This window comes from Pholis gunnellus (assembly GCF_910591455.1).
Source record: "Pholis gunnellus genome assembly, chromosome: 12".
Taxonomy (NCBI): domain Eukaryota; kingdom Metazoa; phylum Chordata; class Actinopteri; order Perciformes; family Pholidae; genus Pholis; species Pholis gunnellus.
The window spans coordinates 18361677-18376930 of record NC_136539.1 but is presented as its reverse complement, the minus strand read 5'-3'; the positions used below and the strand labels follow the sequence as shown (position 1 = coordinate 18376930).

Genomic DNA, 15254 nt, shown 5'->3' with positions numbered 1-15254 from the left:
TGACATTAGCTTTGAATGCAAAAAGGGGATGAATTAATGTCATTTCAGTGAGATTTTAAATGTGAGCCAAACACAAAGACGGCCTCGTAATATTTGTAATTTTTAGAAACTAGAAAAAAAGGTACTTTACGATGGTCTGCTCCAAAAAAAGCTTTGCCATTACTTCTGCATATGCTAACATTTGTCATGCTTGATTTAAAAGTCAGGGTCAACAAGAGATTCTGGTCAAAACCCCATCTACCTACGAGTGTGGGAGAAAAATGTGTGACGAGTAAAAGTTGATTCAGCGCGATAAGGGGAAGCAGTTATGTGAGCAGGCCTTCTGATTTATTGCCTATATTAGGAGGGTAGCCCTTGACTTGAACTTGTGTGGGTTAGCAGGATAAATAAGGGCCCTTTTTAGGGGGTGAACCTGATGTCAGAGAATGCACACGCTCAATTAAGCCCATAAAACAGCTTATCTCAGTTTTACTACCACGGACTGTCTTTCCTTGACTTGAATTATTTAACTATAAAGCGAGGAATCTCTGTCTCTCTCTTTCTGTGTGTTCTTTGCGTATCTTGAGAAGCGCTCATCTGATCAACTGGGTGGGTGCATTTCTGGAACCCCATGGAGTGTTTTCTTGAATTTGGTGTAATCTGAACATGCGACACTTTCAATATTAACAACTTTGAATAAACAAGCATACAGTGTTGTGTGTGTGTGTGCAGCTGCAAAGGCAGAGCTTCAGGGCTGTGCAGACCTGCGCATGTCTTCTGCAGCTGGCAGACATCGACTGGCTCAGTGACTGCAGTTCACTTTTTCCTGCTGAATACGGGATTCTGGATAACGTTACAACCAACCTTTTCTTCACTCCCCTAGAATTAACGAGCTTGAGCGGATAGCCTACAAAAGAACGGCCACACTTAGCCATTGCGACTCAAATTGTGTACGTCTTTTGCCATACTCATTTATAGTACTAATAACGTTGCAGCAAAATAGCTCCACTGGGTTTGCTGATGTATGCAAAGAGACGGCCGGGCCGGTTTCAAGGCATCCAGTAGCTGCTCTCACATCTCCGAAAACATACATTTCCAAAAAGGTGCTTTATATTGGAAAGCATAGAGAGTACTTTCCCGCACGGAAAACACCTTCAAGTTTGAGAAAGTGACAAATGAACAGTTTAATTAAGGTAAATCTATTAACTTTTAACAAAACTACTAATAGCGCACAGTAAAAGTCCTGCATTCATATTTTTATAACAGGGAAAGAAACACAATATCAGCACAATTGACTTACATTTACTTGATGTCTGTTCAAGTTGAAGCTTTCAATTTACAATGCAGTATAGTTAAGGTACTTTTTTCCTGAACCGGAGTGTATTTCATTGGTGTTTCTGAGTAGCTATCTATGGCATGGCAGCGCAGAATTAAGTAGTTTCTATGAGTTCAAGAAAGCTGGCCACACATTCAGCCCGTTCTGAACAGGCATGTTCAAACAGGTACTGTGTTTCATCAGTGTGTCTCACCTATTCTTTTGTAATCAATCAGCTTCGAAAATGAGCTTTTGTGGGATTGTTTTGGTGTTGTTTCACATGTTCGGTTTAGAATATACTCTTTCTGTATGTCTCTACCTTTGATGGTGAAGTATTCTTTGTCACCAAGGCATGATTGCCTTCCTTCATTGTCTCTGTTTTTTTTAAATATTGAATAATTTGGCTGAAATTTAAACCCTTTTCTTGGTCAATGGTAAACGTAGATATTGTCTCTTTCTCTCTAGATCCTGGTGACAGCCGTCCAATGCTTCTCATTGGTGGTTCAGATCGTATTGTCATCACCCATCTAAATGGAACAGGTCTCCAGCCCCTGAGGTCTCTGAGTGTAAATGGAACACTGGCATTGGATTTCCAGCACAGCCAGGAAATTGTATGCTGGGCTCTGTCGACAGAGTCCTCTGGGCAACTCCGCTGTGCTGAAACGAGGAACCTGCGTGGATTCACACGGGAACAAGAAATAAGAACACAACAAAGTTTGCAACGTATGTACCTCCCATCTCTAGCAGCTCATACACCTTTTCATTTCCTTACTTTGCTTTTTGACTGATGACCTGCTCTCAAATCATGAACATTCGCCCCCCAACAGGATAGTGGTGAGATGAGATACGCATCACCCAATGCTCTCTCACACATATATTCTCACACCTCTTTCTCTCTCTCTCTCTCTCTCACCTGCATTTGCTCTGACACTCTTACCTGTGAGCTAACGCTATATCTCTTCATTATCTGTGTGGTTGAAGGCAGGTTAGCCTCAGCGGTTTGGGACACTCACCTTTCCCCTACAGCTGTCCTTCAAACGTGCAGGCTACGCCTGCTCTGATACTTAAAAAGTGCTCACCTTCCCTCTGTGTAGTTGATCTTGTCCAGATTCTCACGAATATCAAACCTGTTGTTAAATGTCTAAGGGTTTCACAGGCAATCTTTTTAGGCTTTGAGTCAGAGTCTAGCCCTCTTGCTGTTACTACCTACAGCTTAGTATTGGTGCATTCATTTAGAACAACTGCATTTGAGGTGTCAGGTTATACTTTTATGTCCTTTGCAAAAACATAATGGAAATATAGCTGATTAGAATTCTCAGTGGCCATGGTGACTTTTGTATGATGCTATAGAAATGTTTTTTCAATTAGAATTTTTTCCTGAATAACTCTGATGATGTCCTCGGGGTTGTTGAAGCTTGTGCTGTAATCCAGACATTTTAAACAGAAACCTTTACAAGGTGTGTGTGTGTGGGGGGGTCCTTATAAAACATGCTATTGACTTGCATTATGGGAAGTGTAGGACCCAATATCCTGGAGGTGGGCTAGTGACCAAAATATGGGATATCACAACCTCTGCTTCACCAATATTGATCATTCTTTTTTTACTATCTTTCTCTGGTAGTCATGCAGGTGAGAAATGTATTCAAGCGTTTTATTCTACATTTTTATTCAACTATTTTACTCAAGAATGTAACCCAATTTTTTTCCATTGCAGATGTGGAGAACATGGCTATTGACTGGCTGACAGGCAACTTTTATTTCGTGGACCGCATCACTGACAAGATATTTGTCTGTGACCATGGCGGGGACACGTGTGTTACTATCCTACAACTAGACCTGCTGAATCCTAAAGGAATAGCTCTGGATCCTCTCATGGGGTGAGTGTTCTGCAGCCTGTATATTATGCCTTCTCTAAAAGTACAGCGAGGCTCATTTATCATCATGCATCTTTTGTTAAAAAAAATCCCAGAAGAACAGAAAAAAAATCACCGCATAGCAATTGACTTGTCTGGAAGAATGTGAGTGAGTTGCCATGAAGGGATTTAAATGATTCCCTGTCTTTCGACTCAGCCCTCCTCTCTTTGAGCTGTGTAATTTGGTGGATAGCTGGTGATGCTTCAGACAGCTTCTACTGTCGAGACATTCATTTGTATTCACTGATTTCACCCCACATCCCTCAGTAAGAAAGGCCCCTTCAGGACTTTCCATTACAGGATTTTTGTCTCTGTGGAGATCACAAAAAAAAGCTTAGCAACTGCAGACTAAAAAATATCCCCACACTGCTCACAGTGAAAACTAAAACATTTACAGCATGTGGTTGACAGTCACGCACAACCTATTGTGTAGTTTTCATATGTCATTGTGCAGAAAAACAAAACAAAACAAAAAAAGAAATTAAATGAATTGCATCCAGCAGCTCTACCAGAATGTGAACCACTTTCAGTAGCTCAAAGCCTTTTCTGCCCTCTTCTTTCCAGTGAGCAAGAGAAGAGCAGGGCTATTATGTTATGAGGACAGACACCAAGCTTGGAGCACATTTGAGCAAGAGTTTAGATACCGTGATACACTTATACTAGTGATGTGCCTTTTCTTTGCAGTAGTAGAGCTCTCAGTGCAGCAAAGACCACCTCCAAACATCACTATTAATGAAATCATCTTGCTTCGCACCGATTCTATAAAGTGTCACGTCCGGCACCCATAAGGCCTAGACAATTTAAACATGGAATCTTAACATATAATTAATTTGATTGAGGCAGAACTACATTACATTACTACTGCTTATTTGTGAATGTCTAGTTTATAAACTGCACTTAATTTAACAGCTTGTTTTACCACTAAAAGCCATTGGGTCCAATCAGAATAATTAGCTGCTGGTTTCTTAATGACATGGACAATCTGTATCTGGTTGGCAGCATCTCTGCGTTCTCATTAAATGCTAGTTGGCCATTGTGCAGCAATATGGCTGATGGTAAATATTCCTTACCTTAGAGTTCCTATTTAAGCTAGCTGTAAGTCGGGCTGTTTTTTTTTGCGGATTTGTCGTAATCACACACGACTCACACACATACAGGTAAGTGCCCATTCTGTTGTGTGTGTGTATAGAGGGATGGTTGTATGGATATAGAGTCTGCTGGCCCACAAGGGAGCTACACATGCAGGTTACTGGCTAGAGAGTTACTGTATAAGACACAGAAGTTTGCCACGGCCTCTTCCTGCCTCTAATTGGTGAGATATGTACAGCTGTTTCTGAAGAAGCCCGTCTGAGAGAGGTCTCTCAGCCTGGAGCATTGGAGTGAAAACAAAATATATCAGGGAGGTGTTAGAAAGCACAGTGTGAGGAACAGTGTTTATAGAATGTGCTCTGGTTTGGCACTCCATTTGTACTGTTATTTGATCTGTCTCTTTGTCTTTATCATATTTGGCATTTTCACTTTGCATTCGGAAAGCCTTTTGATTAACGGCCCTTTCCTCTTTTCTTTAAAAAGCATTTTGGAGGAGAATTTAAATGATGGTATGGTTTGTTCATCAGAAAAAAAAAAATCAAGGTACATTTGAGTCCTATTTTAGTTCAGTGTTTACCATGTACTGTATATATCTGTGACTGGAAAGGATGCACTATGTATATTAAAATCCTATACAATCATCGCTGAAAAGATTAGGGGAGTCTGGATGATGCTGTGTTGATCAGTGTAAGAATTAACATTACGCACTATGCCACTGATACAACCCTGTCACCTGGAAATGAAGTTTAAAATACTACTAATTTGCTTTGCCAAATATGTTTTTTGGGGAGACTTAATTACTGCCTGTATTATATGTGGCAACATTTTGTTATGTTTTTTTTTAAAGATGAGAATGTCATTGGTATTGCAGGTATTTGATCATAGAACCAGAATTCTGACCTGATGAGGGCGCTATATTAAACATTAAGGGATCACTATGACGGTTATGTCATCCTGTCGGGACCATGAATGGCTCTACCAATTTCCATTGTATTCATTCATTCATTCATTCATTTAATAATTGTTGAGATATTTCACTAAAACCTAAAGATGGAGGATCTGTTTATAACCACCAGAGTCATATTGATTCATTGTCTGGAATGACCCACAAGGTCATCCATAGATCCAGTCTGCTACTGTGGCTAATTCAGGCACAACTTTTGTATATAAACGTAATTATTATGATGAGATGGCTGCATAGATAACCAAAAGAAATAGCTGAAAAACTAAATAAAGCCTCTTTAAAAATAAATGATTTTTATTAGAAATTTTCTTTAAGAGTAAGAAATGCTGCCCTACTATGTTACAGGGGGCATCTTTTTCTGTTAGAATGCAGATTGATTGCATCCATTAGGAGACACTTTTAGTTGTTCCTAAAATTAGAGTCCTTGACTTTAAAATACATGTTTACTGCGAAGGTGCATTGCAGACTGAAACCTGCAAATCTGAAGAAAGCCGCTGAAGGAAATGATGTAACTGCTACTGCGAAATAAATAGGACAAAAAAGTAAGAAACATCAAGAAAGAGTTTGGAGTATGCCTTTCATTGTTGGTGTCTATTCAGTCTTCTGTTCCACTGTAAGACACATTCTTATTTGTACTGGTCCCACGCAGTTTATTTTATCAGGGGTGCTCATTTCCAGAAATCCAACACGTATCTCGTTGTAGCTGCAGAATGCAAAATTACAGCATCAGCACCGTCGTAATCCCAGAAAGCTATCATTTGTATGCCACATGGAGGTGCACCTGTTTGGGGAGCTAGGTTCCTTGCTGACGCTGACAGTTTTTTCAGCCCAGCCTGGTCTGGGGTTCAAAGGGCAGCCCATCTCTCCCCTGACTTGACTTTTGCAGATTAAGTCGGCTTCCCGCGGCTCTCCGGCTGTAGCTTGTTATCGCTGGAGGTTGTTGGAGCTTCGTCCTCTCAAAGCCAAAGCGAGACAGCATGGCACACCTTCCATGTTAATTACCGTACATGCAGACCTGAGCAGTTTTGAATACTTTGTGACAATGCATGAATTACAGGACCACTTATCCACTGGCTCCCTGTGTCTTTAAGACTTGATTTTCAATCCTTCCTCACAGTTTTTCAGGTACTAAATAGTTTTGCTCCTCTGTGCGTCACACATTGTCTATCATTTCATGTCTACTCACATACCCCGAGGTGCTCCGCAGCATGCCTTCTAAATGTCCCCAGAATTACCACAAAGGAAATGGGAAATGCTTCTTTTATTGCGTTTGCCTCCAGGTTATTGAGCTTCTATGTATGAGAGAGGCAGCCTAAAACATTCTGTCGTTTTTTTTAAATCCTGCTTTAATCTAACATTCATTCTAAACTCCTTTTATGTCTTGTTTTAAATCTGTTTGTATTTATTGTTATCACTTTGCCTATTTTTTATTTTATTTTGTAAGCCAACACAACAACACAGCCAATGTTACGCATTGTCTTTTTCTGCTTTATCTTAATACTGGATGCAACAAAAATGCTGCTATAAAGCTAAATTAATCAAATTATGACTACTATTGGGCTTAAAAAGATTTCTTAACAAACTTACAGAAACAAAACCATGATATTCTACCATATCAACGTGTTGACATGGCTAATCTGTTCACAGCTGTTGGAAATAAATAAATAAGTAAGCATACTGTATTTACTCCACAACATTTAAGAGGGAAATATCATTTTTGGTTTTGCACCAACAGCAGTTACTTCTTGATACTGCACTTTGCAGATTCCGTTTACATTTTGTTTTAATGTTAAACAAAGCACCACCTGGAGCAGTAATAAATATTTTAAATGCATAGCGTATGCTTCAGTTACACATACTTACTCCACCGCTGCCTGTTAGAATTGTAAATTGTCCCCATCGAACAAAAACAGAGCACCGCTGGAGTGTTTGTACTACCTCATGAATGTAAGCCAGATATTCACTTTTAGCGCTGGTTTGGATCACCACCCACCAACTTAAATCAACATCTGCTCCGTTGGTTCTTATTTAATTCAATTCCATATCATGGTGGTGGGCAGGTAGCATACAGTTGGCACTAAGAATGAATGGGCAGAATGCAGAATATTTTCTTTGTGACTGTCAACAGAATAAGTCTTCAAATAAGACTTTAAAAGGAGCGTATGTAAATGCTCTAAACATATAGGGCTAACAAGTCCCAGGTTAAAACAAAGTCTGCATCTTTACCAGTTGATTAACAATGTGAAAGAAATGGAAATACATAAATACTATTTTTTAAATGTTCAGTATCAGTCTCACTACTGTACAGCCCCGTGCACACTGCTTCAACATGTGGTCAAATGAAATGCTGAACAACCCTGCTATTTATGGTTGCTAAGCTATGATTGGACAATCGCTGTTCAGCGATGGGGTTCAATGAACAGTCAATCGCAGCGTGAATTGACATATTAGGCTATATATACAGGATGTTAAGTGTCGTTCTGTTTTATCAAATGGCTGGAGGTACAGTAAATAGGCCATCACAATAAACACGCCAGAAACATCCTCAAATGTGTACAGTAAGGGAAAGTATTTGGTTTTGATTTGCTTATTGTATAAAGAAGAAATAGGTCTTAGAAGAACTGAAGCAAAGAATGAAAACTCTGCTCTCCCGAAGAATGTTGAAAACTTCCTTTACAGCATTGAATCATTTGAACACTCCCACTCTCTGCAGAATGCTCTTCTTCACTGACTATGGGAACGTGGCCAAGGTGGAGCGCTGCAACATGGACGGCACCAACCGGACCCGGCTGGTGGATTATAACATTGAGCAGCCCACTGCTGTGGCATTGGACGTGGTCAAGAAGCTGGTGTACTGGGCAGACGCCTACCTGGATTACATCGATGTGGTGGATTACCAGGGCAAGAACAGACACACCATTATCCATGGGAGCCAAGTGAGTGTCACATTTCACTGTAAATGCTGCTTTTTGTCTTTCGTCGGCTCCACATCATAGTGATCTATTTTGGACAAACGTCAGGGAGAATCTGAATAGACAATTGGCTTCTCTTATCAGTACTGTCTTCCTCTTCATTTGAGAGACTCCAAGTTGTTACATGAGAGGGGCTTTCTAATTTTCTGATTTAGGGCACCATGCTTTGTTACTGCCAGCCAGGTGGTATATTCACTGCTTGTTGTTGTAATGCACTACTCATTTTCATAGAAAAGGTCTTTTGAATGGGGATAGTTATTGAACCGAAGGCTGTGGGCTGTTTTCCAAATGAGCATATCAAGAGTCCCTTTTCTGTAGTGCACTCCTGAAGCCTTTCATCACAGATTATGACTTAATTAAAAGGCCTTTTCAAGCTACTTGTACTTAGTTACTCGCCCTTTATGAGGAAGGAAAAATGTACATTCAAATAAATCATTTTTTATGCAGGTGTTAGCATAATATGGCCACCTCCAGGAGCTTGTGGCCTCATTAGAAAGATCTTGCATCCACAAAGACAAATGCCTTGCAGCTCCTTTCTTCATCTTTTTCATAGACTATGTATGTTGTTTTGTTTCTGTCATAGCCTGTGGTATCTGTGGTCAGAAGTAACAGGGTTGCTCACAGTTTGACTTACTAGATGTCATTTTTCAAATCAGATTAATTTCAAGGACTTTCAAATTCACAAAAACTGGATTGTGGCAACTGATAGCATCATGAATTGTGCATCTCTTGCAACAGTTATCTGCCCCATCTCAAGGTCTGATTTACAAAAGATTTTGGGCTGACGATAGTACAGTGTAAACGCGCCCATAGAGTTTTTGCACATTTGCAGCTTTAAATGTGACAGAGAGAAACAGTGTTTGGGATTTAGTATGCCATGATACTGACGCCTATTATGAATGCAGATCAGTTACCACCAACTCACTGAAGATGCTTATAATTTCACCGCAACTGCAAGTGTCACTTTTTAGCGCCGATCTCTGTGAATTTGATTGTTTCTGCAATTGAGCTCATTTGCAAAGAACGGGGCCAATTTTGTGCCAAATTACCTCATTTGAATATGTGCAAAATTTATAGGAACACCCTTTGCTGGTGCTTTGAGATTCTTTTGTGCAGTTCTAGCTGTGTGCAAAAGCCACACAATCCTTTCATGAATTTGCCCCTACGTTTTTTTATTTTACCAATATTTCTACTTGAGAATTGCAATCTGAATTTCTTACTCGGTTCCTCCAAATTTGTCTCAATTCCTTCAAGCAAAAATATAGATACCTATAAATGACACAATTATGTCCAGGATAGAGACTTCACTTTGATATGGCTACACACTGCTTTTGAACAGTGTTGTGGAGAAGTAAGAATGAAATAATGTCATTGCACTTCTAATCTGTTAACTATCACAGTCCTGCTTTTCTATTTTCCCTCCTCTCCCAACCGTTTACTGTTGGGAGAGATGCAAGTACAGTATACGCACACCCTGTTAAGTAGTATGTGTGAAATTGCTTTGAAAGTAGAATGCCAAGGCCAAATTACATATAGATAGAGACGGTTGAGTGGTTTGTTTTTATATTTATTTATTTTATTCTGACACATGTTTCTTGTGCCTCTGAAGTAAAGGTGACCCAGTGAGCTTAAGTGTACTTCCTGTGAACACAGCTCAGCCAGGCATGGCGCTTTGCGTGGGTGTCAGCCTGCTAAATGTAGCATGGAGGCTGTGGTGTCAGGGCCAGTGGCCTCCCCATGGGGTCCAGCTTTTGATTCCGTGTGGGTTGCCAAATATACAGACCGCCCCACCCCACTACCCTCATGCTTGCTGCATGATGGAATTAATGAAAAATACACTTTTTGTTATTTTCTCTTTTAGTTTTACTTATACTTGGCTTCAAGCTTCAAAATGTTAAACAAACGAAACAAACAACATGGATCTTCTTGTTTTGCAGGTGTCATACATTTATGCATTAGCTGTGTTTGAGGACTACCTTTATGCTACCCAATCTGACCCCTCCAAAGGGAGTTACCCTGTGGAGCTGCTACGGATCCACAGGTTCAACATCACAGCGGAGAGCAGGACACTAGCCAGCCTGGGGAATACTAGAGGACTCCGTGTTTACCACAAACTCACCCAGCCAAAAGGTAAGGGACGTTTTTTTATAGATAGAGCAAGTGAGTGTCAGAACTTCCCCATCTTGTGACTCTGAAGCTGGAGTCTGTGTAAGTACAGAAAGAGGATGCTTCACTGGCTTGTAATGATTTCTCTGTCCTTCATGATTATGTCCACAGTCAAGAGTCAAGCATGTGAAATAGCTTCATACGGAAAACCGGGTGGATGTTCCCATATCTGCCTTCTGAGTGGCAGCTACAAGTCCAGAACCTGCCGCTGTCGTACTGGCTACAGCCTAGGCTCCGATGGACAGTCCTGTAAAAGTCAGTACATATTTTGCCTTGGATTTAAATAGGTGCATCATTCTGTATTTTAGTACATATCTCTAAAAAAATGTACATCCTTTATTGGCAGTGCTTCCTGTTATTGATGAACACAGATCTTGACTCATGCCTGAAAGAAAACGTTTCGCGTCAGTGCTCTCTTCGATATTGACAAGTGCCTCTAAAGGTCATGTGTCATATTCAAGCCGAGGGCGTGCCACACAGGCCTCAGCCATAGACTGACAGTGATAAAGACGACCGCTGGTGGACCCATTTGAAAGTGGCGTTTCGCTATCGACCTGTCGCAAGCCTGATTGATTATTACCATAATGAGGATCTAAGTTTGTCTGCATTTGTTGGCTGCTCTGATCAATTGCTGGACATTGTGAACTTGACAATAAAAGCAGAAGATCAAATTGATGACACAATCTGAGGGCCCACCACTGTTCGATCGGGGTAACGAAGCATTGGGAGGCTTGCCGTGACAGATTTGATTTATTCCCCCCTCATAGATGTTCTGATGACACCAGCTATCTTTCTCTTGCTTGCGCTTTCCGTCTCCCTAAGCATAATGAGATTCGGTGCTAAATGGTAGTGCTTTTTCATACAGCAGTCACCGTGGGGTTTGATATCTGGGTCTCTTGCAATGCTTAATTGTCTCCTGGGTAGTTGGTCTCTCTCTCTCTCTTACAAAATGATAAATTGAAGTGAGGCATGTGTGGTCCTCACCCCCAGCATCCCAGTCTCTTGGGTAGGGGCTGAGAGCGAGGAGAGGTCTGCTTCTCTCACTGGAAGCCCTCTTTCATTTCTCCTCCTGCCTCTTCGGTGGATCCCAAAGGGTTGGAGAACACACAGCCCCCTGAGCGGCTGACGGGCCGCAGAGGAGCTGCCTCAGCTTTCTAGGCCTCTCTGTTTGCCTTTCTACACAGACACCATGGTATTTTAGATCAGAAGCTGTGTTCACAGCCAAGGTAAGTATTGCCATTGTCTGTTTGCTCAAGCATTTTCCCCGTCGTACTGTCAAGGCAGCTTTGTAGCAAGAGCATGATTGAAGGGGGAGAGCAAAGTCATTGGCACTGATTACTGGCGCCATTAATGTGAATGGATGGCCCTGGCTCTGGCTCACATATAAGAACAATGTGGCCAGTAAGAGGGTTTAATGCTGGGATCAGCATTGATGAATTAGACCAATTAATTGACAATAACAGTAAAAATGGGTCCCTCCTTTCTTGCCTTGCAGAGCCCAAAAACAATCTCTTCCTATTCTATGGTAAAGGGCGTCCCGGGGTCATCCGAGGCCTGGATATGAATATCAAGTCCAGCGATGAGCACGTCGTGCCAATCGAGGACCTGGTCAACCCTCGAGCAATCGACTACTACGCAGAAACAGGTCACATCTACTTTGCTGACACCACCAGTTTCCTCATTGGTCGACAAAAAATAGACGGAAATAGCAGAGAGACGATACTCAAAGATGGTGGGTCTAAATTACTTTTTTATACTTACTGCAGCATTTTTCTAGAATTAATTAAACGGACATTATGCAGTATTTTATATTAGTAATTCTTACCTGGCATTAATGTTAGGTGGAAGCCATTTCACATACTCTTAGTCTACTCAAAACACAGGCATACTTAAAAATGTAGTATTCATGTATTGTACCTCATCTTTAAAAGACAAAAACTGTTTAAAAATATTTTAGCAAACCAATCAAAGTCACAGTACTGCATAAAGAAAACGTTTTAGAACACATCATTTGTTATTCTGTTGAATTCTCTGCTGCTGATTCTTTTGCAGAACTTGACAATGTTGAAGGAATCTCAGTGGACTGGATTGGGAATAACTTGTATTGGACCAACGATGGCTACAGGAAGACAATCAGTGTTGCCAGACTGGAAGGAGCCTCCCAGACCAGAAAGACTCTGTTGGAAGGGAATATGTCACATCCCCGGGCAATCGTGGTTGACCCTCTTAACAGGTCAGGAAAAAAAAAAAAAGCGCAGTGAATTTTGTATGAAAGAGACCAAATCCAATAGCCAGTAGCTAGTAAAAGAGGTCAGTGATGGCTGAGGACTCAACAATTCGGGGAGCACAGGATGAAAAGCAACCCATGGCATTGTGCTGTTTATCCTAATTGTCTACTTATCTCTACTTTCTTGTGTTAAACAAAAAATCAGGCAGTAAAAGAATGGCTGACAATATTTGTGTGGGCATCTCTGTGGGCTCTGGAAGGGAATGAACCTTGTGTGTGCATAATGTGTCACTAGAAGACTGTGAGACCAACACTGGGGTGATCCAGTCCCGAGTGCGTGGAGTGCAGCAGCACGTCCCGCCGGTATTCTTGCTACGGATCCGGCCCGGAGAGTTGGGGCAGCGAGGCCCAAGGGTGCACCAGCAGTGCAGAGCTCTGCATCCAGACCAAATCCATTCTTCCCGAAAACCTAGCAGTGCGTTAGGGCGGCTCCAACAAGCTTACTGTTGCGTTGGCTAATGCAAGTAGCTAGCTACTGTTTGATTTTTTTAAATCTGAAAATACAAGGACATTTTGACTCAGTTGAAAAGGCCTGAATAATATATACTTTTACTTGTGTGTTTTTTAAGGAAAATATAAATGTAAAGCGTCTTAGTTTGAGGCTCAGGAGCACTGACCAGGCTGCACTATTTGATGCGTTAGGGTGAGAATGTGTTGATACTGCTTATACCAGCAGCCAGCTCGAAGAAGGTTTTCTGGGTGTGTCGGGTGTAAAAGTGATTTAGCGTTGATTCTGGATAATTTGTTGGTTGTGGTGTGTACAAGTTTGCAAAACTAGAACATGTATGTGTCAGTGTCTACGTGCTTTAAAGAAAAATGGTAATAGGCATATGTTTGATAGGAACTGAAAGTAAGAATATGCAGTGGCAGTTGTTGTTTGTTTTTTAATCTTTTTTTCAGCTCCTTAAGTTCTTTTTTTACCTATTGCAAGTTTTTGATATTTTTTTTTTTTTTCACTGGATCTGAAGTGGCAAACAAAATTCTTCAAAATTCTTCAAACTCCTTCTTACGTCTTCTTACTGTGCCTTTTTGTAGATATAAATCAATCAATTTGCCTCAAATGTTAATCCTGGAGATCATGTGTTTTAGCAGACATCTGCTTGGACTGATGATCACATTATGTGTCTTTCCAAAGGAAACATGTAAATATAAACCAGCATGGTTAAACTTAGAGAACATCTGCTGTTCTAACCAGTACAGGGTTGTGGTGTTTTTGGGGCTAAAATAAAATTGTACATACACACATACACCACCAGCTCGTTAACCAATTAACAAATTCCATAGCTGTGTCTCCTTAGTCTTCATAGATCATCTCCTTCACATTCCTGTGCAAATTTATATATGGAGGACATCAGCAGCAGAGATGGTATTTAACATATTGAGGAGATGCTGCAAAGCTCAAATTCATTGAGCGTCTTAAGGATCTTAAGGATTAACACTTTAAGGCTTAAATCGTATTAACACAAACCAAATCCATAGCAGTCAGAGATTAGTTTTCAAGCCTCGAGGGGGTTGTTCCAAACATTTCGCCATACGCAGCTGTTTCACTGCTGTAGGTAAATACACCAAACCAAAACCCCAAATTTATTCATACTTGGTTTTGATTTGCATACCTTCCTCTTTGTACTAACATTTTTCCATACATAACTGTGCAAATCCACAATAACTATTACGTTTACTATTTACCTCCATCTCTAGTAACAATGCAATGACATCCAAATACACGTCACATGTCACAGTGTTGCTGACTGCAGATCCAAGGAAATAAAACACATTGATTTCAAAACTTAAAATATACCTATACCTATATATAAACTATACCTTTTATCTTGTGTAAAGGAGAAATGCAGTAGACACAACTGTGGTGAAAACTCAACCATACACTTGTGAGACTAATGAGAAAATAGCATGCTGGTCTTGAGTCAGAGTTTCAGCCCTGACAGACATGGCGTAGCAGCAGTGTTCAGGGTGTAGAATATTATGTGATTTTTTTTTATGTAGAAGGATTAATAACTTTTGCTCCGACCCTCCCGCTGACAGCACAAATGATTAGAAAAGCTAGTTTTGGGCCTCTGAGGGAGCATTCAGCCTAAACCCGATAGTCCTTTGATCTCTATCTGCTCTGCTGAACGAGTCTCTTCAGGTAAAATGGATGCACCTCTCCAACTGATTTCTCGACTGCATTCTCGCTCCCTCATTTTCTGCTCTGTTTGCCGCCTCCAGTCTGTGTTGACAAGATAAGGACTCCTAGTGTCAACTTACCAGTGTCATACCTCTCTATCTGTGCTACATTAGGAATCGTTTACATGTATTCACATAACATGTCTAGGACATGTAGACACTCTCTGAACATAGAATAGCAGATTGCATTTCAAGGAAATGGGGCTGCAACTAACGATTTTCTTTGTTATCGTTTAATCTACATTTATTGATAAAATGTCCAATAAAATATCAGCAAATTCTGAAAAACTGCCATCACAGGTCCCCACAGTTCACGGTCAAAGTCTTCAAATGTCTTGTGTCATCCAATTAACACTTCTAAGCCCAAAAATATTCGGATTATTGTCAC

At 40.7% G+C, this 15254-nt stretch overlaps 1 protein-coding gene across 1 annotated transcript in view; it reads left to right on the top strand.

Moving 5' to 3' along the window:
- lrp1bb (low density lipoprotein receptor-related protein 1Bb) overlaps positions 1-15254 on the top strand; it is a gene marked incomplete at both ends in the record, with an annotated part of 224338 nt that overhangs the window by 98507 nt on the left and 110577 nt on the right. Inside the window, 7 exons of the mRNA XM_079170844.1 lie at positions 1760-2017; positions 3009-3171; positions 7974-8196; positions 10170-10362; positions 10510-10653; positions 11894-12130; positions 12451-12631. Coding sequence (XP_079026970.1) covers positions 1760-2017; positions 3009-3171; positions 7974-8196; positions 10170-10362; positions 10510-10653; positions 11894-12130; positions 12451-12631 — 1399 coding nt within the window. The remainder of the gene's footprint in view (positions 1-1759; positions 2018-3008; positions 3172-7973; positions 8197-10169; positions 10363-10509; positions 10654-11893; positions 12131-12450; positions 12632-15254) is intronic.